Source organism: Limanda limanda, chromosome 14, assembly GCF_963576545.1.
Source record: "Limanda limanda chromosome 14, fLimLim1.1, whole genome shotgun sequence".
NCBI classification, from domain to species: Eukaryota; Metazoa; Chordata; class Actinopteri; order Pleuronectiformes; family Pleuronectidae; genus Limanda; species Limanda limanda.
The window spans coordinates 4,410,647-4,432,342 of NC_083649.1; the positions used below are offsets into that span (position 1 = coordinate 4,410,647).

The 21,696-nt window shown below is 40.2% G+C and overlaps 2 protein-coding genes across 2 annotated transcripts in view; one reads left to right on the forward strand and one right to left on the reverse strand.

The window, feature by feature from the left end:
- Window positions 1-19,188, forward strand: rad51d (RAD51 paralog D). Its single transcript, XM_061086056.1, has 11 exons — window positions 1-331; window positions 1,531-1,592; window positions 5,789-5,907; window positions 13,071-13,152; window positions 13,297-13,431; window positions 13,498-13,593; window positions 13,714-13,807; window positions 14,873-14,943; window positions 15,364-15,534; window positions 16,047-16,185; window positions 18,315-19,188. The coding sequence occupies exons 1-10, from the start codon at window positions 250-252 to the stop codon at window positions 16,140-16,142; spliced, it is 1,008 nt and encodes a 335-aa protein (XP_060942039.1). The 5' UTR covers window positions 1-249; the 3' UTR covers window positions 16,143-16,185; window positions 18,315-19,188.
- lig3 (ligase III, DNA, ATP-dependent) overlaps window positions 17,827-21,696 on the reverse strand; it is a 20,807-nt gene continuing 16,937 nt past the window's right edge. The window contains exons 18-21 of the mRNA XM_061086055.1: window positions 21,423-21,627; window positions 20,457-20,539; window positions 19,361-19,444; window positions 17,827-18,544 (exon numbers count right to left, since the gene is read on the reverse strand). Coding sequence (XP_060942038.1) covers window positions 18,311-18,544; window positions 19,361-19,444; window positions 20,457-20,539; window positions 21,423-21,627 — 606 coding nt within the window. The 3' untranslated portion in view covers window positions 17,827-18,310. The remainder of the gene's footprint in view (window positions 18,545-19,360; window positions 19,445-20,456; window positions 20,540-21,422; window positions 21,628-21,696) is intronic.

Here is a 21,696-nt window from a genome sequence, read left to right on the forward strand (position 1 = left end):
GAGGCGCTTGTTTACATCCTCCTCTTTACGTTCACACAGAGTTTAACTTGTTGCAGCGACATTAACATCGTGTAAAGTTTAGTGAAGAACTAAGTTAGGTTGAGGACAAAGTTCTGACGCAGAGGAAAAGTCGTTCATACAAACTAACGACGGGCTCGGACGAAGTTAGCTACGCATGTTAGCCGCTAAGCTAACAGGTGTTAGCTAGCAGCTAGCAGGTGTTAGCTAGCAGCTAGCAGGAGTCAGAAGATGGTGGTGCTGAGAGCTGGGATGTGTCCTGGACTGGAGGAGGATTTAATACGAGACCTGCGAGCTGCAGACATCAGAACAGGTCAGTGTCTGTGTGTGTGTGTCTGTGTGTGTGTGTGTGTCTGTGTGTGTCTGTCTGTGTGTGTCTGTGTCAGAAGGTTTCATCACAACAGGGATCAGCTGGGGAGAAGGACAGAGAACACAAGGAACTGGAGAGAAAGTTCTGTGATGAGGAGAAGGATGGAGACTTAAAGTACAAGATCAGCCACAAAGGGAAGCTAGACATTAAATATGAAGGATATTAAAAGATGTGCAATAGATAGATGGATGGATAGAGGGTTAGAAGTGGTTTATTGATCCCTAATTGCACAAGGAGCCAAGTAACAATAAAACATACAAAGAATTGAAATAGCAATAAAGCACCAAAATACACAGTAAAGTACTAAATATAATAAAACAATGAATAAACCTATAATCAAGAGACAAGTGTGCAAAGTTGCAGTAGTTGTTTGCAATGTGTCATTAAGAGTTTCAGAGCTGCTCCATCGCCTGTCAATAAAAAAACCTCCACTTCCTCCCACTATAACGACATTTTATGTATTTATTATGCTTTATTGGAAAAACATTGAAAGAAAAGTCCTCAATGAATCAAACACATGTGCACATAAATAAACAAGATAATAATAAAATAACAGAAACAGATAGATTTCCTTCATAAGCGATTATGAAAATTAAATTTATATTTCCTCTTTTTCCTCTTCTAAGAGATTAGTGTACACATCACAGTTTGATTATTTGTGTGTGTTTTATAAGTTTGATCATTTTAATATCTTCTTTAAATCCACGTAAAAAAACCTCTAAAGTTGGGAGTAAGTTTGGTAACTCTTCATTTATGTGAGTGAAATTTACCAAATAGAATGACGTTGAATTACGTTGAATTCAATGTTGTGTTTATCGTGACTGTATGAATTTCAATATTATGATAATTTTTACACAATATTTAATCCTTTAATCGAGTCCAAAAAGTAATTGAACATATACAATGGTAAGGAGGTGTGTTAAGGATTCTGGAGCATCATTGCAAAGAATTTGGAAAGAGATTTGTTGGGTATATATATTGTGTTCAGTTTTAATGTGTAGTTCTTTAATCTTACCACTTATACAGAATTGATATGGTTATATCCATGTCCTTTGCCAATCAGTAACTATAAAAGCTCATATTCGAAGGGGTGATTGAGACGACTTCTGCACAGGAGTGAACTTTGTTTCTTGTTTCCACAGTGGAGGACCTGGTCTCCTCCGACATTGAGGAGCTGGCTCAGAAATGTTCTGCTTCATATAAGGTATTTAAACCGTACATGAATTAAACACGTTGCTTGGTTACTGAAGCAAATGGAACCAGAGAACATGTCAGAGTAAACATCCTGAGAATTAAAGTTGCCAGATTCGATTGTCCAGTTCCTGCACATTTCATTCTCCACAAGCAGGAAGTGCACGAGCTGTCCAATAAATTAAACATGCAACAGGAAAGAGTTGCTTCATTCAAGTCGTAGAACAGCTAATCACTCAGGACAAACTTCATTATTTCCTTTTAAATAAATCACATTCATAGTTTTCGATTGTGCCGTTAGAAAAAAGAAAATCAAGTGAAAACAAAAGACACCCACATTTTTAAACTTGGCACAAACAGAGGAGAGTGGGAGGTTCAGGCCCTGACCAGCATCACGTTGTTCTGAGACACTTTCACCCACATGCAGCATGAGCTTCTCATTGTGTAAGTGGGTCATATTAGTTGGCCTATAATTAAAAAAAGGAGCCATGCTTAATGTAAGCAGACTTCCCACAGGGCTTGTTATACATACCCTTGGAAAGCCAGGTCATGTGGTTGAAGAGCCAGGAGAAATTGTTTCACAGCAGACGCTCAATTCAAGTTTGAAGATCACATCTGCTTCCTGTTCTTTTCTGTATATTTTATTGTATTTTTTTTTTTATCATTTCCTTCTTTTCCCGTAGAGATCAGATGGAGGCACAAGTTTAGCTCCTCCTGGGCAAATTGCAAGTTTTGCTTAATTTTAGTTTTTCAAGTAAAATGAAGTAAATGCAAACCCTGAGGCAAATTTCACAACATGAACTTAAAACAGACAAAGGGGTTAGATGCAAGTGCAAATGTGAATCAACACTGAACTTTAATAACTTATTAGGCCTTAATTGACATGTTTGGGATGACATTTCCAAAGCTTATGAGTTCTCTGACTTCCTCATTGAGAAATCACAAGTCGAGATAAGATCTTTGAGATGAAACTTTACGTCTGCTGAGCTGAAAGAGAAAACAAAGCCCAATCGGATCAATTGCTTAAGTTATATCTGAGTTCAAATGTACAGTTAAGGAACTGAAACTATGTGACGACTGAGTTAGGTATTAAAACATGTTTAAAATAGAAATTTTCCACATTGCAAATGAAATTTTGTATTTTATTAACAGTAGTTTAAACACAGTAAATGATAAACAATAGAAAAACCTCCTTATTGGCTTAGAGTCCTTCATTATCGGTTGGAAAGAGAAGCAGCTTTTTACAGCTGTAAATTATTCCTAAGTGAGAACCATGAAGAAAAAGCAGAAATCATGAATTTACCTCATGGGCAGATACTAGGAAACCACATTTCTCTGAATCTCATGAATAATGATTTCTACCAAACTTCATCTGTGAAACAAAAGCGCAGATAATCAGGAAGAAGGTGCAGGGAGATAAAAGTATATCAGAAAATAATTGTGTGGGACGGCAGAGGTGTAGAAGACAGATCCAAATATTATTGTTACAAAAGAATGAGAGATTTGAAGTCACTGATAACGGCTCTGTGGTTCGTATAAAGAATTAATTTAGAGATCCCAAGAGATTAAAGAACTAATTTATAACAAGTGTGGAAGACATCACACTGTCTCCATTCTCTTTTAATCTTTTTATTCTTTCTACATGTCTTTTTTCTCCCTGTAGAGATAAAAAATGTAGGTACAAGTTAATCCCTTCAGGGCGAATACATAATTTGTCGCTTTTAAGTCACTAACAGAGGCTCCATGGTCGATACCTGTAACCTGGACATGGATAGAAAATTGATTATGAAATCGCAACAGAATTAATGGCTAATTTATTATGAAAGAGAATTTAAAAAACTCCTGTCAGCACACATTTTGTTTCCCGTATTTGAGTAGCAGGAGTTGATGTGAATTATTAGGTTATTAAAGAAACCACCACGGATTGGGACCGCTCTCCTCCCATGAGATCCTTGTGTGTTTTGTGAATATTCTTATTTTTTTAATCCGCTGCCTGTAGCAGGTTAACATTCATCCGATTGACTGAGCGCAGTGTTCCTGACCTGCAAAGACGTGTTGTGAGGCCGTAAAACTAAAGTGAGGCGCAGAGAAATTCCCACTAATTGAGACCCAACAGATTTGCCTCATTTCAATAAATGCATTTCTGTTGTTGGTCTCAGGAAATCCTCTCTGACCAGGGGGAGAGACTATTCCGAAAGTGAGTCTGTTAAACAGCACTAAGTGTTCTTTGATCACTTTTTTTTTATAGTATGTTTATTGAGCAAAGGTAATACAAAATGAGGACATGACAGAGATACTGTACAATGCTCACATTTTTCCAAATTTTACAATTTACAGTGACCCCCCACCCCCCCTCCCACACACCCACCCACAAATCCTTCCCCAGTAGAGGTCCCACCCCAACCTGTCTCTTGGTGAAGGGAAAAGAGAAGAGAAGAAGAAAAAAAAAAAAAAAAAGGGGGGAAAGATACAAAGAGAAAAAAGAAACAGAGTTGAAGGAAACAAAAAATAAATAAATAAAAAAATAAAAATAAAAAAAATTAGAAACAAAACATTTGAGAATGTAAGTTTTAGTGGTACGTCAGCAGAACTCAGATATCTGACTCCTCAGGTTTAATATCTAAAGAGTCTATAATGGACAACAAGGGGTTCCAGATTTTGTCAAATTTCCTCAGAGAGCCCTTGAGGGAAAACCTCAATCTTTCCAACCTTAAGTTGTGAAGAACTTCCTTAACCCATCGAGTGTAGGATGGGGGCAATTTGTGCTTCCAGTTCAACAAAATTAAGCGCCTAGCCAACAGAGTGCAAAAGGCCATGGAATGTCGTGCCTCAGCTGTTAAGATTTTGTTGTGTGGGATACCAAAGAGGGCAGAGAGGGGGTGGGGGTCGGCCACAAAATGGTAAGCAATTTGAAGGGTGTCAAATATTTTGGACCAGAAGTCAGTAAGTTTTGGACATGACCAAAACATGTGTATGAGGTCGGCAGGGGACTGGTTGCATCTATTGCAGGTGTCAGTTACATTGGGATAGAATTTAGACAGTCTATGATTGGTGTAGTAAGTCCTCTTTGATCACTTTTAACACAAAACGTCACAGCCCGGCCTGGTCAGAGAACGTATAGTAATCATCAGTGTGAGATGTCTGGTTGTCCATGTCAGCTTTCCCATACTGGAGGAGACTTTAACTCCATCAACAATTCCAGCTACAAAAACTAGTAAATTAACTTTCACCCCTTGTTTTCAAAGCCAGGATAAAAGCAAAGAAATACTTTTACTAATCGAATGGAATATTCACCAGATTTGTTTAATAGCATTGAATAATTTGTCATATTTGGAACAAAAATACAGAATTTTAAGAAACACAAACGAAGGTAACAATAAATAAACATACGCACATTGAAGTTATAAACAGTTGTTCTATTTCCTTTAATACAAGAGGAAAGAAAGACAAAACAAACGAGAGACACATTTCTGGAAGATACTCTATAGCCAAAATGATTATTAGTTTTGTAACGATATTATATAATCTTTACCTGAAATGAAGGCTTTGATATGAAACCTACGTTTTTTTACAGTCTAGTACTCGATCTCTACTCAAAATTAAAACAATAGCAGCTACAAAAACTAGTAAATTTACTACCTTCCCTTGTTTTCAAAGCCAGGATAAAAGCAAATAAATAAATTACTAATCGATCGAAATATTCACCAACATCAAATTTGATGATTGAGTCATCACTCAAGTTGTAAAACAAACATAGTTTTTCAATAGCATTGAATAATTGAATGACTTTTAAGGAACAAAGGTAACAACAACAAAAATAAACATTAGTACAGTTAACCAGTTAAATGTTTATTTCCTTTAATACAAGAGAAAAGACAAAACAAACGAGAGACTAATTTCTGGAATATATTGTACAAATAAAAATGAGTAACATCAATCAATAGCCAAAACGATTACTAGTTTTGTAAAGATGATATGAAACCTAAGCAGAGACAGTTATTTTACAGTGTAGTTCCAGAACCCACATGTTCACTAAATAACATGTGAGAGCACAGGCAGCGTGGACATGGAGACATTATTACACAAATCCTCCTAATCCCATTAAAACAAGCCAACATGTCACCTGGAGCCTGTGGATTATCAACACAATGGCCCAGCTGGACAGGACACCCACCATGATCCTCACCCGCTGTCCTCCTCCCATTACAGGCTCTGTTTGCCATCCGCCGAGTGCTGCTGGCCCAGCACACCGCCTTCCCCGTGTCGGGCGCTGATCTCTACGAGGAACTATTGAGCTCGACAGCCATCCTCTCCACTGGAAATCCCAGGTAACAACAATTCAGAACACAGCGGAGTGCAGTGCTTTGTCACCCGGGGGGTGGGGGGGCCGGGGCATGAAACCTTGGGCCTTGGTGCCACGGGAGCTTAAAGGGACTCTTACCTTTGTTGCATTTTTACACTTTTTTTGGATAAGGTTAAATTGGTATTAATAAGGTAATGACACTCTAAAATGCAAGACAGACCCACCAGGAGTTAAAGCAAACAATTATTTCACTCTCGTAATATTTAGTGAAAACTTCAACCAATAAAATTCTTCGGACCGAAGGACCTTATTGGCCGACAGACCTGTCTGTTTGCTGCATGGACATGCAGGTTTTCCGTCTGCTTCTTGTGGCGCATTCGGGCCCGCGTCATCAATAATATAATATATAACTTACCGGTGCTTCTGAATCCGAATCCATTGCTTTGATAAACAAAAACTCACATGCGTGCGCGGAGGCAGTAGGTTGTAAGTCTGCTTGTAAATAAAGTTTCTTCAAAAACATAAAAACACCGGGATGGTTGTAAGTCTGCTTGTGTAAATAAAGTTTCTTAAATAAAACACCGCGGATGGGACCGAGGGGGTGGGGCATTGGAGGAAGGCGGGATGATTTGAATGTGCTGTAATTCTCAAATGCAACAAAGGTGAGAGTCCCTTTAAAGGAGGGTTCAGCTCCAAAATCAAATATGTCTTCCCGAGGACAGCTCTCCACATATTGGATTAAAAAACACTTCCCTGAGTTCAGTTCAGAGGCGAACGCGTGTGTTGTGGTGCAAAGCAAAACACTGGCTTCTCCGGCAGTGTAATTAGTGGCAGAGGTGATGTTTTGGGATGTTTTTTGGGAAATTTAAGGACTCGATGGTTAAACCAGTGCAGGCTTCATTATGTTTGCAGCTGTCATTATTCAGCTTCACGAACAAAATCAATAGTATCATACATTACCAAAGATGTTCGTAACCAGAAACCTCGGCATCGATCCCTTTTTCCTATCAAACTAAAATCTTCTCGGTGTTGTTAGGATCTAATTTGCATCGAGCCGAGCCGGCGGGATGTGCATCAGGAGCTCGGCTGGCTGCGGTTAAAAATACAGCCGAACAATCATGTCTTGGAAAAGGTCTGTGGGCTCCAGTCCGGCTGAAGAAGACTTCTGTGCTGGTGGTTTTTGTTCGTCTGTGTTTACTTTGCCTTCAGCGAAGCACACTACGCTAAAAAGAACAAATAACGTTAACTGTAACTCAACATCGCTTATGCTAAGCAATTAGAGTCTCTGATTTACCCACCAGTCTTCGGGTTTAAACCTTAGACTGTAAATAAAGATGGACGACATGACAGCTCCTATAAAATACAGCCCAAAGCCTCTTTATCGCCCCCTGGTGGTTGGCTGTAAAATAGATGGACCACACTAACAAGTACAGTTTCACGTAAAATACATATTTCACCCACTAAGAGGGTTTCATCTTGAAGGTCATTTTGGTTTCAAATAAAATGTATGTTTGTTTTGGTTTGAACTTTAAAAATGTGGTTAAACGTCGTGATGGACAGCTGAGACTGAATCACGATTGGTCGAGCACATTTGTGGGAGGGACCTCGGTACTTCAGCGGCACAAGATGGCAGCTTTCCTATCCAGGATATTTCAGCTTCATTTCCTGGATTGTGAGCAGAAACTGGGACACGTTGTCCATCTTAATTTACAGCCGATGGTCAGAGCCCAGGAACCTCCTGATGTGCGGCGAGCGTATGAACCACTCGACCACCGCACCGCCTGCTGTACATTTAATTCAAAGGCTTCACAGAAAAACTCCCACCGCTCTCAGCTTGTGTCACAGCAGTCGTTTACCTTTAACCTGCAACACAGAAACATGGCCTCTCCGGAGCAGTGGTAGATGTTTGCTGGTTTCTCAGAGTTGAGTCATCTGTACACACGTCGTAACACAAAGCAACGCACACACAAATCATTTCTCTTTTAGAGGAGAAACATCTTCTAGCAGAGGAGGGCGGCTGCTCTGGACAGATCTGTGGAACGACCCGGCGTGGGCTGGTTTATATGACGCCACCTTTTCTCCCGTTAAACTGGCTGCTTGAGCATAATTAATGAGCGCAGGTGTTTCTTATAAGTGGTTTTCATGAATTAGTCAGTGCCTTGGATTAGTGGCTGGAAGTGAATCAGCCGTGTGGAGGAAGCTGAGTGTGTGTGTGTGTGTGTGTGTGTGTGTGTGTGTGTCTTGGCTGCGCTCTCCTGGTGAAAAGGAGAAGTGATGAATGAGGCTGTGCACAGTGTCACTTTGTACAGTCACCACGGTGTTTGTAGGGTCAGTTTATTAGGGACACCTAACGTAATAAAGACACCTGCAATAAATCCATGAAGATTACATGTTACATGAGTGATGTTACTTCACCTGTATGGTGAGATAGAGGCTGTAGAGTCAGGCTGCTGATGCTGTTAAAGTTATACTAATATTTAAATATAATATTTAGTATATTTAAAGCACAAAATATACATAAAACTGTTTCAACAAACTTGAACATTATATTTTCCATGTAGGCAGGAGATAGTGGAGGACTTTCATGAGACTGCATTAATTTAAACCATTTGTGCATATTAGACTGTATAATATGTCAAGTACTTTTGCAGAGTAGACGCTCTTGATACGTAATAGGATACTTCCTGCTCTCCTAACTAAATAATTCTGAGTGTAAAATCTGGCAGATAACTGATGTATATTTTTATCACATTGAAAAGAGAAGACAGAAAATAATACAAATATTTGAATATTAACATTTCCATCCTGATTCTCACTGACGACAGTAACATGTAGACTCTTCCTACATGAAGCTCTGGGCCCTGAAGGCTGTTCACACTTTTGAAAGCTGCCTTTTGTCTTATCATAGCTGTTTGATATTTGCACACTAAACGTGAATCTTCATCCCAGACAACGATAAGAAGAACGTTATGGACTTTTATTTAACCCACCTAATAGAAATGTTACAAAGTAATGAAAAGAGCTCAAAGAAAACCTTTCTGCTATATCATAAAAAAATGCTGGACTCTCTTTTCATTATTATGCACACAACAGTCGCTGCCTTTAAATTCTAGGATGCATCTTTGTCTTTGTGTTTGGCTGCAGGGAAAAAATCTCCAAACTAGCAGATGCAAGTTGCAGTTCAAATATCTCCGAGTAGCAAAACACAAACGTCGCACAATAATTAATACGGAGGAGGAATCGCATTTATTTGTAGCCTTTCAGAATGTCAACTAATATGTACCAAGACAAAAACAACATAGAACCGAACAAACATTAGCAGATCTCCAAGCTGTCGTGGTCGTTTTTAATACGAGCAGGATGATTAATGAGGGTTGATTATGGTTTATGATAGTATATTGTCACAATATGACTTTAATTTCATGTTAAAACGTCTGTGGAGAGAAAGTTCATCCCCTCAGTTACTGAACACCTGTCTTCATGGACGTCTAAGAAGTAATTCAGATCTGCAGCTCAGTGTTAGTGGCTTTAATTAGTCGGCCTTAAAATGAACAGACACTGTTGCTCCGGACTCTTTAATTAAGAAGCTGCTGATTCCCATTATTTTGTTTAGCGACGACACGTCAACCTGTGTTGTGATTGTGTTTTGTTTTTTTAATCATTAGCTCTGCCGAGGAAGTTCTTGGTTTGTCTTCACCAACTTTTCCTAAACCTTGGTGGAAGGTGGGAGGGAGATTTTGCATTTTCGGACAATTCTGTGAATTAGAAGTGTAAAATCTTGTGTTTATCATGTCGGATGTCTAAGGGATTCAAGGTCAAAGCTATTCTACTTGATGTGAATTCATGTTCAATGCTCCCTGCAGACTTCTGTCTTCTGGAATTTGACCTTGACTTCGCCCTTGATGTGACGTCAGATCGAACATCCCAGAAGCTGGCCCATCAGAAAAGACTGGGCTCACTGGGAGGAAGACCTTAATGAATTGAAGGATACAATATTTTGATCTATAGATTATACAAAGCTGAATAAGACCTGGAAACGTGACATGTTATTTCCTCTTTACATGAATACGCTGGTCGGGTAAAGCCCTGGACGGTGAATCTCTGTACACTGGAATGTAAAATGATCTTGGAAAAGTTCTTTCTGTCTAAAGAAAGAAGCACTCAACAAAAGCTCTTCGCTGCTTTCAGTCCAATCATCCTCTAAGAGGAAGACCTTTGGTCCAAGGACTGCTCAGTATTTTCAGCTCACATGATGAGTGCAGCCCGGGGGGAATTCTGAATTGGTGACTGTTCAAGGACAATCACTTTCACTCTGCTGAGCCTCAGCGAGAGAGAAACCTGGTGTTTTCATCAGCGCTGCTCCTCTCTCTGTGCCACAGATGGCTAGAAGAAAACCCAAGTACCACTCCCCAACAATTCTCCTCTTCACAATCAGGCCGAGGACGATGATGAGGAGCGCGATCAGCCGACTGCCGGCCTCCGGTGATGCATAACATCCAGGCTCCAGGACCTTGATCATATAGATTTAGCTGCGAGGCCGTCACATCCATCATCACGTCGGCGGGCGAAGCAATTCCACAAACTGCAGATCACTTGTCAGGTGATCAGGATGTTTCAATACTGAAAGATCAGAAGGTTCAAGCATCATCGCAACAATTCTGACAGCGTTCATTCATCTGGATCTTCAAGGAGCTAAAGAAATATGTTAACAAAAACCTGAAACCTTCAAATGCAGCTGGGTTTAATATCGTAATCTCTGAGAAATATCACCAAAATAAAATAGGGTGCTAAACCACTGGCTCCTAAAGTATATTTTCCAAATGAAGGTTAGAGCAGCGAAACAAATTTGTTGACGAGTTCTCCAACCACTTCAGAAACTAAGCACAGATAAGGCAACGTTAATAAAAAGAACAGTTAACTCCCTCTGGAGTTTACTGGAGTCCCAGGGATAGAGTTCTTCAAGCGAAGATGCATTTGTTCTTTTAGTCTTTCAAAGAAAAGTTGCAAACAGCTCCGAAGACCTAACAGCCTGTAAACAAACCTGACACTCACTTTGCACTTTGCTTGGCAGGACCGTTGTTTTGCTCACAACCGTTTGTGTGAACTATTGTTCACTAAACAGAATCATCGGGGAAGGTTCGGATAAGGAGAGAAACCGTTATTGGCTTCTGACGAGAGAATGAGAAACTTTCATCCACATCCTTCTATTAAGCACAAATCCAGCATCACATCCGTCCGGCCTCTGCTCACCGGGCTCAGGAGGAAATTAATGGACCTCCGGTGATTTATTGCACAAGTTTCTTGCGGTGTGAACACATAAAAAGAGTGGATACACCCGAGGGGGTGGGATGGAAGAGGTCACGTATAGATGACCTGAGGTGTATGGAGGTGGAGTTGGGGGAAGATTTACCTGCGCAGCAACAAAGAAGCCGTAACAAGACTGTCAAGGTTATGGATCTAAAGCCCAGACCTCTCCTGGCTCCCCCTGTCAATAAAGATAGTTTAAGTGTCTCAGCTCGTTCCTGCTGGAGCACCGGGCGGCTGCAGATGTGCATCGGCCTCAAGCTTCCAGAACACTCTCTCATAATTGGAGCTCGGCCTCCGACGCTGCAAGAAATAGATGAACGTCATAAAAAATGCTTAGTGAAATGGGATTTAATTGAACAGAGTGGTGTTAAAGAGGAAGTACACAGCGGATTTATATCTGAGGGTCAAAGGGAGTGATTGACCTTGGGAGCAGCTGTTTGACCAAATAGTTTTCAATCTCGTCCCCGTGTGTGAAACTTCAGTCGCATGATAAATCAGTTTTTATTTATTTACTGCAGATCAATCCAGACGTGACGCTGACGCCAGAGAACTCGCCGAACACAGAGTTCAATCTCCATGAGTTTCAGGACAGATTCACACCCATAGATATATATAAAGACTAGATGTCTTGTCTGCGTTGCCAGCCAACGGAGCCGGACGTCACCACATGGCGGCCATCTTGCTAGGGGGCAGCTCGCTCACCCATAACATTGTGTTGGTAGTGGTAAATAACCACAACTTGCAAAATTTTCAACCGATTTTGAAACGATCTGGTTTGTTATAAACGTCAGAGATGTAGTTATGACACTGCATAAATTATTACATTTTTTAGAAAATAACATAATTATTCATAAGTGAATCTGTCCTGAAACTCATGGAGATTGAACCAGTTGAAAATCGGTTGAAAATTGAGCAAGTTATGGTTATTTACCACTACAAACACTATGTGATGGGTGAGCGAGCAACCTCTGGCAAGATGGCCGCCATGTGGTGACGTCCGGCTCCGTCGAACGAGACATCTAGTCTTTATATATATCTGGGTTCACACCTACCTCCAAGTCTGGTCTGATTTTTAAAAAAGGATAAATAAGTCAGAGCATCATCAAAGTCCACATTTCCGTAGCTGGTCTGTGAAGAAGTTATATTTATATATATTTCACAGGATAACTGAACAGTTAACCTCCAACTGAATGTTGATGGCTAATCACTGTATCTCAGTCTGGACAAAACTCCATGTTCCTCCTGTGCCGTGTGATTGACTGACAACCTGTCCAGGCTGCACACACACACACACACACACACACACACACACACACGCACACACCTCCCGACCAATGGCAGTTGATATCATTGCCGTCTTGTTTGGGCTTTTTGTTGCCACCACCACCCCATCGCTTTAATAATTCAATCAAATACACATTTAAAATAACATTATTCTTATTCTTCTACTGTCTAAAAAGAATACGATAGAATATATTGAATTTCAGTTCATACTTTGGCACTGTACAGTAGATCGCTAGAAACTCCTGTTAAACTTCCAACACAAACACACACACGCACACACACACACACACGCTCATTCCTCTTAAAACAGATGAATGGAAAAAGCCTCATTTTGATGGATCCAGTTTAAAAGACGCAGCCGGTGGCAGAGCTTGATAAGACGACCATCAAACAGCCGCTGAAATCGGGAATTGGCCCCGACACCGAGGGAGCGGAGCCTGGAAGTTGAAGCCGACTCCGCTTGTGTTGTGTTGTGTTGTGTTGTGTTGTGTTTACCCAACTGCAGTTTTTGTTGGCTCTGCAGATGCACTCGGACTTAATAGTTTATTTCGCTCGGTGGCAGCTGTGATTAATGAATCGCACCTTGTTTTCTCGCAGCCTAGATAAACTGCTGGATTCGGGCTTGTACACCGGGGAGATAACGGAGCTGTCGGGAGAACCAGGAAGTGGCAAATCTCAGGTGAGCGTTTCCTCGCCGATAGTTCCACTGGCATAAATTCACTCTTTAGAATTCCCTCTTCTCCTATAGAATGAGAAAAAATGTTCCCCGGCTGAAATAAATGCTGAGGTGATTCTTTACCGTGGTTATCGTCTTGTCTTCCAGGTCTGTTTCGGTGTCGCGGTGCACATTTCCCACCAGCTGAAGCAGAGCGTGATATACATCGACACGACGGGGGGGCTGAGCGCCGGCCGCCTGCTCCAGATGCTGCAGAGTGAAACCAGCGACGCGGAGGCGCAGGTGAGTGGAGCCTCCAACACGTTCACATGATGATGGGAACCAGTCTGACACGCTGTCCCTCCCCAGATGGAAGCGCTTCAGAGGATCCACCTCTTCCGCTCGTACGACGTCTTCTCTCTCCTCGACTGTCTGCACGGGCTGAGCAGCGGCGGGCTGCAGCAGGTTCGTTGCTTCCTGTTTTCTCAAAATACACCGACCATCCTTCCGGTGCCTCTGGGACCTTCTGTGATCCACGAATCCAACTGTGAGTAATTGAGTCATTTTGTCATATTTTGTCACCAGGCATCAGTGGGCTGCGGCGGCTCGGTGAAGGCGGTGATTGTGGACTCGGTGTCAGCTGTTATCTCTCCTCTGCTGGGAGGCAAACAGAATGAAGGTGATGTCTCTCTCTGCTGAGACCTGAGGCCGTGTTTACACCTGAGCCGGAGAACTACTAACACCCGTCAGGAATCTGTAGAAAAGAAAACTCACGACAAGCTTCCTGCTCTTTAAGGCACAAAAGTATTTGTACAGAAACTTAGAGAACTCAAGTATTTTGTTATGTAAGGTAACAAAATATAAAGTGCGACTCGGGCAGTGACAACCATCGGATGTTAATGTCGGATTCACTCTGGGCGAATTTGTTATCGTTCTTTGGAGATGGGACGTCAGAGATTATAAAAATGACCTGGAGATGCTGAATGTAAATAATTTGAATTCTTAATTTCCCTCCTGGGTTTTTTTTTTTTTTTTTTTAACAATATATTTATTGAGTTTTACATTTAAGAAACATACATTCAAACATTTATAAACATACAAACGTTTATAAACACCCCTCAACCCACAATCAAACACTCAGGGTAAAGAAAAAGAGGCAGAAGTTAAATAACTTAAATAAGATTAAATAAAATAATAAAAAAAATACATTTATAAAAATATAAGAATAAATGGAAGTAAATAAAGACATAATTATACAAATACAAATAAATAAAATTAAATTCCAGTCAATCAAATCAAAAGCCTAGATAAAATAACGTTCTCTTATTCATAATATTATTACTTACAATTGATATTCATCTTATTAGGTGCTGCTATTTTATTCTGTTTCACTCATTAATTTCCCTCTCCTGACTTTTAAGCCAGGAAAACTTTGTAGTAAGTATATTATAATAAACTGATTTAACCTCTTTCAATCTACTGTAGGTGTGGAACCTCATTTGAAAGGCTACTTTGATTCAGTAGCTGTAGCAAAACCCTAAACTGATTCCATGACCCTGTCAGGACTTGTATTGTTTCCTTAGTATGATTTGTATGTAGTTTTATTAGCAGGTCAGATTTATTATGTTTATCATCTTAGTTTTGTGTGTTATGTTAATATTTGCTAAGTAAATCCAAAGTGAATCGACCTTGAGAATATTCAGAAATATAACTACAACATGATGTTGTGTGTCTGTGTCTCCAGGGATGTCGTTGATGATCCAAGTGGCCGGAGTTCTGAAGACGATGGCGAAGGACTTCAACATCGCAGCTTTAGTAAGGACAACCCCCCCCCCCTCTCTGTTTCAAGAGCTCAAATGAAAACTTTACTTTTTCTTCTTCCTTTTGTTTGAGTAAGAAAAACTAAATCAAGAAGATGAAAACACAAGGTTAATAATTTGGTGTAAAACTAAAACAGCTTTTGTCTGACTTCAGGTTATAATTATGTAGAAAAATCAACGAATCACAATAGAAAACTTATCCGAAGAAAATTTGCTTTCAACTCAGTTCAGGTCGTTGAAAGTGAGATGAAAGAAAACTCGACGAGTTGTTTGATGTCTCGTTTGAATCCAAGTGGGACAATCTGCTCGCCCTACTTCGTTTCTTCTCTTCCAACGATTCTATTATCAGTGGAAAACTGAGAACTGACTCATGAAACAGACTGAGAAGTGTTCACGATGATGTGTGGGTCCGCAGGTGACCAACCACGTGACCAGGGGCGGGGGGGGCGAGCTGCAGCCGGGCCTCGGCGCGTCGTGGGATCACATCCCCAGAACCAGGGTGCTGCTGGAGCGGCTGGAGGAGGAGGCCGGGGGGGCGAGCCGCTCCAGCCTGCGCTCGGCCACGCTGATCAAGTCCTCCAGACGGGTAGGACCAGATCTAAAATTTAAAATTCCAATAGTAGCTTTCAGCAAGATCTTCATGAGTAGAGATAAGGAGATTCTTTTTTTTTTATTTTTAAATTTTTATTTTTTAAATTTTTTAAATTTTTTAATTTTTTAATTTATTTATTTATTTATACTGTGTAGCTTTAATACTTAATTATTACTTAATTGAATTTTCAGTTATTTATTTTTCATTATTATTATTATTTTCATTGAATTGTGTAATGTAACGTTCGCATGACCATGTTCATGTGGTCCATAAATTAAGAAAAACATCCTAGGAGGAAGACTGTATATCTTACTCTTAACCCATCGTGATGCACAGTGTTTTTATGGTGTCAATATCTCTATATATTGTTAATTGTCTTACAGAGATTATGTGATACTCAATGTAAATTTGACATTGATTCCTGTTCTACTGTGCCTTACCTCCTAATAAAATTAAGTGATAAGAAGGTTTTAAAGGTTCTTTCTGTTTGTTTCTCTGTTTCTCAGCCGTGTCTCATCAGAGAGCAGTTCGACCTGCAGTGCTGGAGTCGCTCTAAAGAAGGAACCTCTGGAAAGAGAAAACGGGACGAGACCGATTCCTGACGAGAGCCAATTAAAAATCCTCTGACAAAACATCCCAGCAAAGGTAAAAAGAAAAATTATGTTCAAGAAGCTAATTTGCAAGAAAAAATGTGCCTTTAAGATCCATCCGCACACATTTATTATCAGGATTCATACACATTTGGACCAATGGATTTCCATGACTTTTCAATAACTTTAAACCAAATTTCCATGACCAAACATTTGGTGAAAGCAACAAAATGTAGTATTTAAACTAACAATGACAATTCCCAAAGCATACAGTATACCTTAAATGACACAAATGAATAAGAGACAATAGTTTGATTAAAAGACTTATACCTTTCCATTTGTAGCCAGGCATGGTTTAACCTACACTTTCCTGGTTTAGTGCATTATCCCGCCTGCTTCCGATATGAATATAACAAATTTCCATGACTTTGGAATTGTCATTGTTAGTTTAAATACTACATTTTGTCGCTTTTTCATATATACACTGAGATTCCACAAAACTTTTGGGATTACATTTTTTTCAAGCACTTTTCCAGGCCTGGAAATAAACATTTTACAATTCCGTGACTTTTCCAGGTTTTTCATGACCGTAGGAACCCTGAATTCTAATTAGCTTGGTCGTCATTCAAATCAAGAAAGACTAGAAAATGGACCCGTTCAGATCATGACACTTTATATTCTCCTTTGAGAGGCTCCATCAGCCGCCTGCAGCTGAATTAATACTTTTATGAGATATCCTTCAGCCGTCAAGAGGGAGGGAGATAGGGGCGAGCGAGTCCTTTCTCCTTTTCAGGCCTTTCAGGAGAAGCCGAGCAGGTTCAAGTGGATTTTGCTTCTTCTGAGCTTTCATACATTCAAAGGTTTAATTAAGCCACATCACAGCCTGAAGTGTCCGTGGGAAGAAATCTGAATTATCCTTGAAAGCCATTCAGATGCAAGAGGCTTCTCATCGGATCGTACCAGGAGTCTCGTGATTTAAAACCCAAGTGGAAAATATTTGGTTCAGGAGGAGAAAAGGATCTTTAAACAAATTATCCCTCTCATGTGATTTTAGTACATTTTTGAGCACATGACTCCAGAAACAGAGGGTTGTTTTTTTCTTAAATCACTGACTTTCACAGAGATCAAGTTGTTCACAACGTTTCTAACACTTTACAGACGTGAAATTGGAAGAACGCAAATATCTCAGGATGAAAAAGAGGAGCCGGAAAACTGAGTGTGAAATACAAACTCCAGAAAATATCTACATCCAGTTTTCTGGACATTCTCTGGAGTTCATGTCTGTAAACAGGATTCATACACATTTTGACCAATGGATTTCCATGACTTTTCAATAACTTTAAACCAAATTTCCTTTACCGAACATTTTGTGAAATCTTGGTGTATACACGAAAAAGTGACAAAATGTAGTATTCAAACTAACAATGACAATTCCAAGGCATACAGTATACCTTAAATGACATAAACCCAAGTATGCCTGCCTATATTTTTAGCGTATTTCTTTAAAAGCAAATTAATTATTTAAAACTCAGCGTAAATGAATGAACGACATGAAAATATGAATATAACAAATTTCCATGACTTTTCCAGGCCTGGAAAAACACATTTTAAAATTCCATGACTTTTCCAGGTTTCCCATGACCGAACGAACCCTGTGTAAAACAAAGCGTTGGAATAATGCAACAGAGACTTTTCTTGGTATTTATCAGCATCTCATTTATTTATTGTCGCTCTTCACACGAGCCGTGTTTTCACTTCTCACACATTGTCTGTAAAAAAAAACTAACCTGCTACTGATTAACCCCACGATCTTAATTCAGCTATTACCTGTGTCCTGATTTCTGTAAAAATGCAATTCAGTGATTTCCTGTGCAGCTGCTGTGACCTCATGAGTGAAATGTTATAAAAATTACATCCGTCACCAACATTCATCCAACAACCTGGAATAAGCAGAAAAGTAAAACTCCCAAAGCAAATGTTTCCTGTCAGTGGCCCCGGCTGGTTGGAAGATTACAAACCACAAAAAGGCTTTAAAAGAATAAATAGAAATCATTGTTGGAGAAAAGCTCGGAGACACCGAACCCCCCCGACTCGTTCTGATGAAGCCAGTTCATGTAGTTAACACTGATTTGAGCAGTGCGTGTAAACACAGTGTAAAAAAAACAAGTGTTTCCTTGTTGTTAGCAGGGAGGAAGGACACGCCTCCTGCGGATACAGTCCCAGATCCAGCTGGGCGTGACTCTCTGGGCCGCGCTGCTCTCCTCGGGCTCGGCCATGGTGTGCGTGGCGGAGGCGGAGTCAAAGTCCTCCACCACGTCGCCGTCGTACGCCACGAAGTAACGCCGCAGTTTGTGGAAGTCCTGCACGGAGACGGGCAGGAAGAGCTTCACGCCGCTGAAGATGTCCAGCAGCGTCTGGAGGGAAGAGACGGAAGAGTCACGAGAAGAAACCGACGCCGGGTTTATGCTTTTATTTCATTTTTACCTTTGTTTCATGGACTTGGATGATGTGGAACTTTGTGGGCAACATTTTAAATAACATATTGGCTGAAAGATATTGTAAATATTTTGTAAGGTGTTATTATCAAACCTTTATATCAAGGATATGTAATTGAGATTTTACAGTTTAACCACAATATTTAAAAAAACTAAATAATAAAACCCCAACAAGGATTTTTAGATTTCGTGGAATAAAGTCATGAGAATGTTTTTAAGTTTGAGTCCAGGTGTCGTTTTCCAGCAGGAACTTCAGAGGAATCAATGAGGAATGTGGAGCAACGTGCTAATACTTTAATAAAGATCTTACAAATAATGTAATATTCAATCTTTTGGTTCCTCAGCTTCACATTATCATAAGTATCAGGACTTTTAAAAAGCTTGTGTATGAACCTGAGTCTTTTCAGAAGGAACAGTAGAAAGAGAAAGATTGAAGGGACATTTATCGGATTTATAAAAATACTCAGCTTGTGTAACTGAAGTAAACTTAATTGTAAATATTTGGGGCTTTAACTTGATATGAATGTATGAACTTGTTATCAACACTGTAATGTGGACGTTTTCTCACCTCTAATAAAATGTCTCTGTTTGCACAATGTGAGTCTTTTGTGACCAACTTTCAATATGTTTACTTTTTTCCCACTGAAAAGTTTCGGTTAAGACTCAATCAAACTAATAAAGTGATAATTATTGATATGTAGACTTCCTGTCCCGTGTGGGGACGGCTGGACTCACCTTGTCCGTCCTCGGCTGCAGCAGCTGAGACGTGCTCTGGGTTTTGCTTTGTCCGTTGCTGTGAACGTCCTCGGTCTTCTTCACCTGAGGAGACACATCACGCTCAGTTCATCGGATTCACCGCCGTCGGACTGAGATGTTTGAGTTCCCCTCCGTCCTGTGAACGTCTGTAGTGTCTGTACTGTGTGTAGTGTAGTGTCTGTACTGTGTGTAGTGTCTGTGCTGTAGTGTCTGTACTGTGTGTAGTGTCTGTACTGTGTGTACTGTCTGTGCTGTAGTGTCTGTACTGTGTGTAGTGTCTGTGCTGTAGTGTCTGTACTGTGTGTAGTGTCTGTGCTGTAGTGTCTGTACTGTGTGTAGTGTCTGTGCTGTAGTGTCTGTACTGTGTGTAGTGTCTGTACTGTGTGTAGTGTCTGTACTGTGTGTACTGTCTACTGTGTGTAGTGTCTATACTGTGTGTACTGTCTGTGCTGTAGTGTCTGTACTGTGTGTAGTGTCTGTGCTGTAGTGTCTGTACTGTGTGTAGTGTCTGTGCTGTAGTGTCTGTACTGTGTGTAGTGTCTGTACTGTGTGTAGTGTCTGTACTGTGTGTACTGTCTACTGTGTGTAGTGTCTATACTGTGTGTAGTGTCTGTACTGTAGTGTCCGTACTGTGTGTAGTGTCTGTACTGTCTACTGTGTGTAGTGTCTGTACTGTGTGTACTGTCTGTGCTGTAGTGTCTGTACTGTGTGTAGTGTCTGTGCTGTAGTGTCTGTACTGTGTGTAGTGTCTGTACTGTGTGTAGTGTCTGTACTGTGTGTACTGTCTACTGTGTGTAGTGTCTATACTGTGTGTAGTGTCTGTACTGTAGTGTCCGTACTGTGTGTAGTGTCTGTACTGTCTACTGTGTGTACTGTCTGTACTGTCTACTGTGTGTAGTGTCTGTACTGTCTGTACTGTCTACTGTGTGTAGTGTCTGTACTTTGTGTAGTGTCTGTAGTGTGTGTACTATCTGTACTGTCTACTGTGTGTAGTGTCTGTACTGTGTGTAGTGTCTGTGCTGTCTGTACTGTGTGTAGTGTCTGTACTGTACTGTGTGTAGTGTCTGTACTGTACCTTCTTGGCAGCAGGCGCCTCTGAGGGGTGGGGGCTGCGTGGCTCAGATTTCACAGCCTTCAGTTTGGGGGCGGAGCTGCTGCCTGAACAGAGAGAAGGTTTCAGATTAATGAGAGAAAGTGAAACCACGAGTCAGAGAGAACCAGGTGAAAAGTTATTTTAAGATGTCGTTATCAAACCCTAATGAGAAGAAATGTAAATGAGGCTGGATTTTTCACAGTTTAAACACAAACTTTATGTCAGTAACTATAAATAAATAAAAAACAAATGTATAGAAGTTGAATAAATTAACTTTTGAATGTACCTTCTTATGTTTTCATGTTGGAACAAACACAGATACGTCAGGTGATTTTTATCCTTTGTCTTTGTACAGTGGGAAGTTAGGAGGCGTCGTCCGTACTATATATCATATCATATCATACTCTTTGTATATTCTTTGTATATATAAGTCTATATACACATATTTATACATGTGTTCATGTTATTATTATTATATTTACTATTATTATATATACTGTTGCTGCCATTATTACTATATACTGCTATTATATTGGTATAATTACTATCATATATAAATTTATATTATATACTATATACTGTATTATTTTGATATACTGTCTAACAATAACATTACCATCATATCATCAGTACTATTACCATCATCTTGCCACTGCACCTTATCTACCTATTTATCTTGTGTTTCTGTTTTTTATTCTTTCTACCTCAACATTTTTAATTTTATTCTATTGTATTGTATTTTATTGTATTCAAATATACCGGCTGCTATGACAACTTAATTTCCCTTCAGGGATGAATAAAGTAATCTATCTATCTATCTATCTATCTATCTATCTATCTATCTATCTATCTATCTATCTATCTATCTATCTATTTACAGTCTATGATTTAAATATAATAAAACCATGTGTCAGGTTTGTGGTCCTCTCCGTTGCTGTGGTTACTCACTGGGCCTCTTGGCAGCAGGAGCAGCACGAGGAGCAGGACGAGGAGGAGGAGCTGGACGAGGAGCAGGAGGCGGAGCTTTGCCTCCGCGGGACGAGGGCGACGGCGAGCTCCCCCCGCTGTCTCCTCCTGACGAGCCCTTGTCCTCGCTGGACGGGCCGGCCGTCACCTTGAAGTCACAGTTCTCCTTCGAGATGCGGAACAGCTCCTGAGCAGAGAGAGGAAAAGAGAGGAAATCACAACGTCAGCTTCAACCAAGAGACGTGAGGTTTCCTCC

Coding starts and splice junctions, on each gene's coding strand:
- rad51d (XM_061086056.1), top strand. CDS start 250: ATGGTGGTGCTGAGAGCTGGGATGTGTCCTGGACTGGAGGAGGATTTA. Junction 332..1,530: donor AGCTGCAGACATCAGAACAG/GTCAGTGTCTGT, acceptor TTGTTTCCACAG/TGGAGGACCTGGTCTCCTCC. Junction 15,535..16,046: donor TGATCAAGTCCTCCAGACGG/GTAGGACCAGAT, acceptor TCTGTTTCTCAG/CCGTGTCTCATCAGAGAGCA.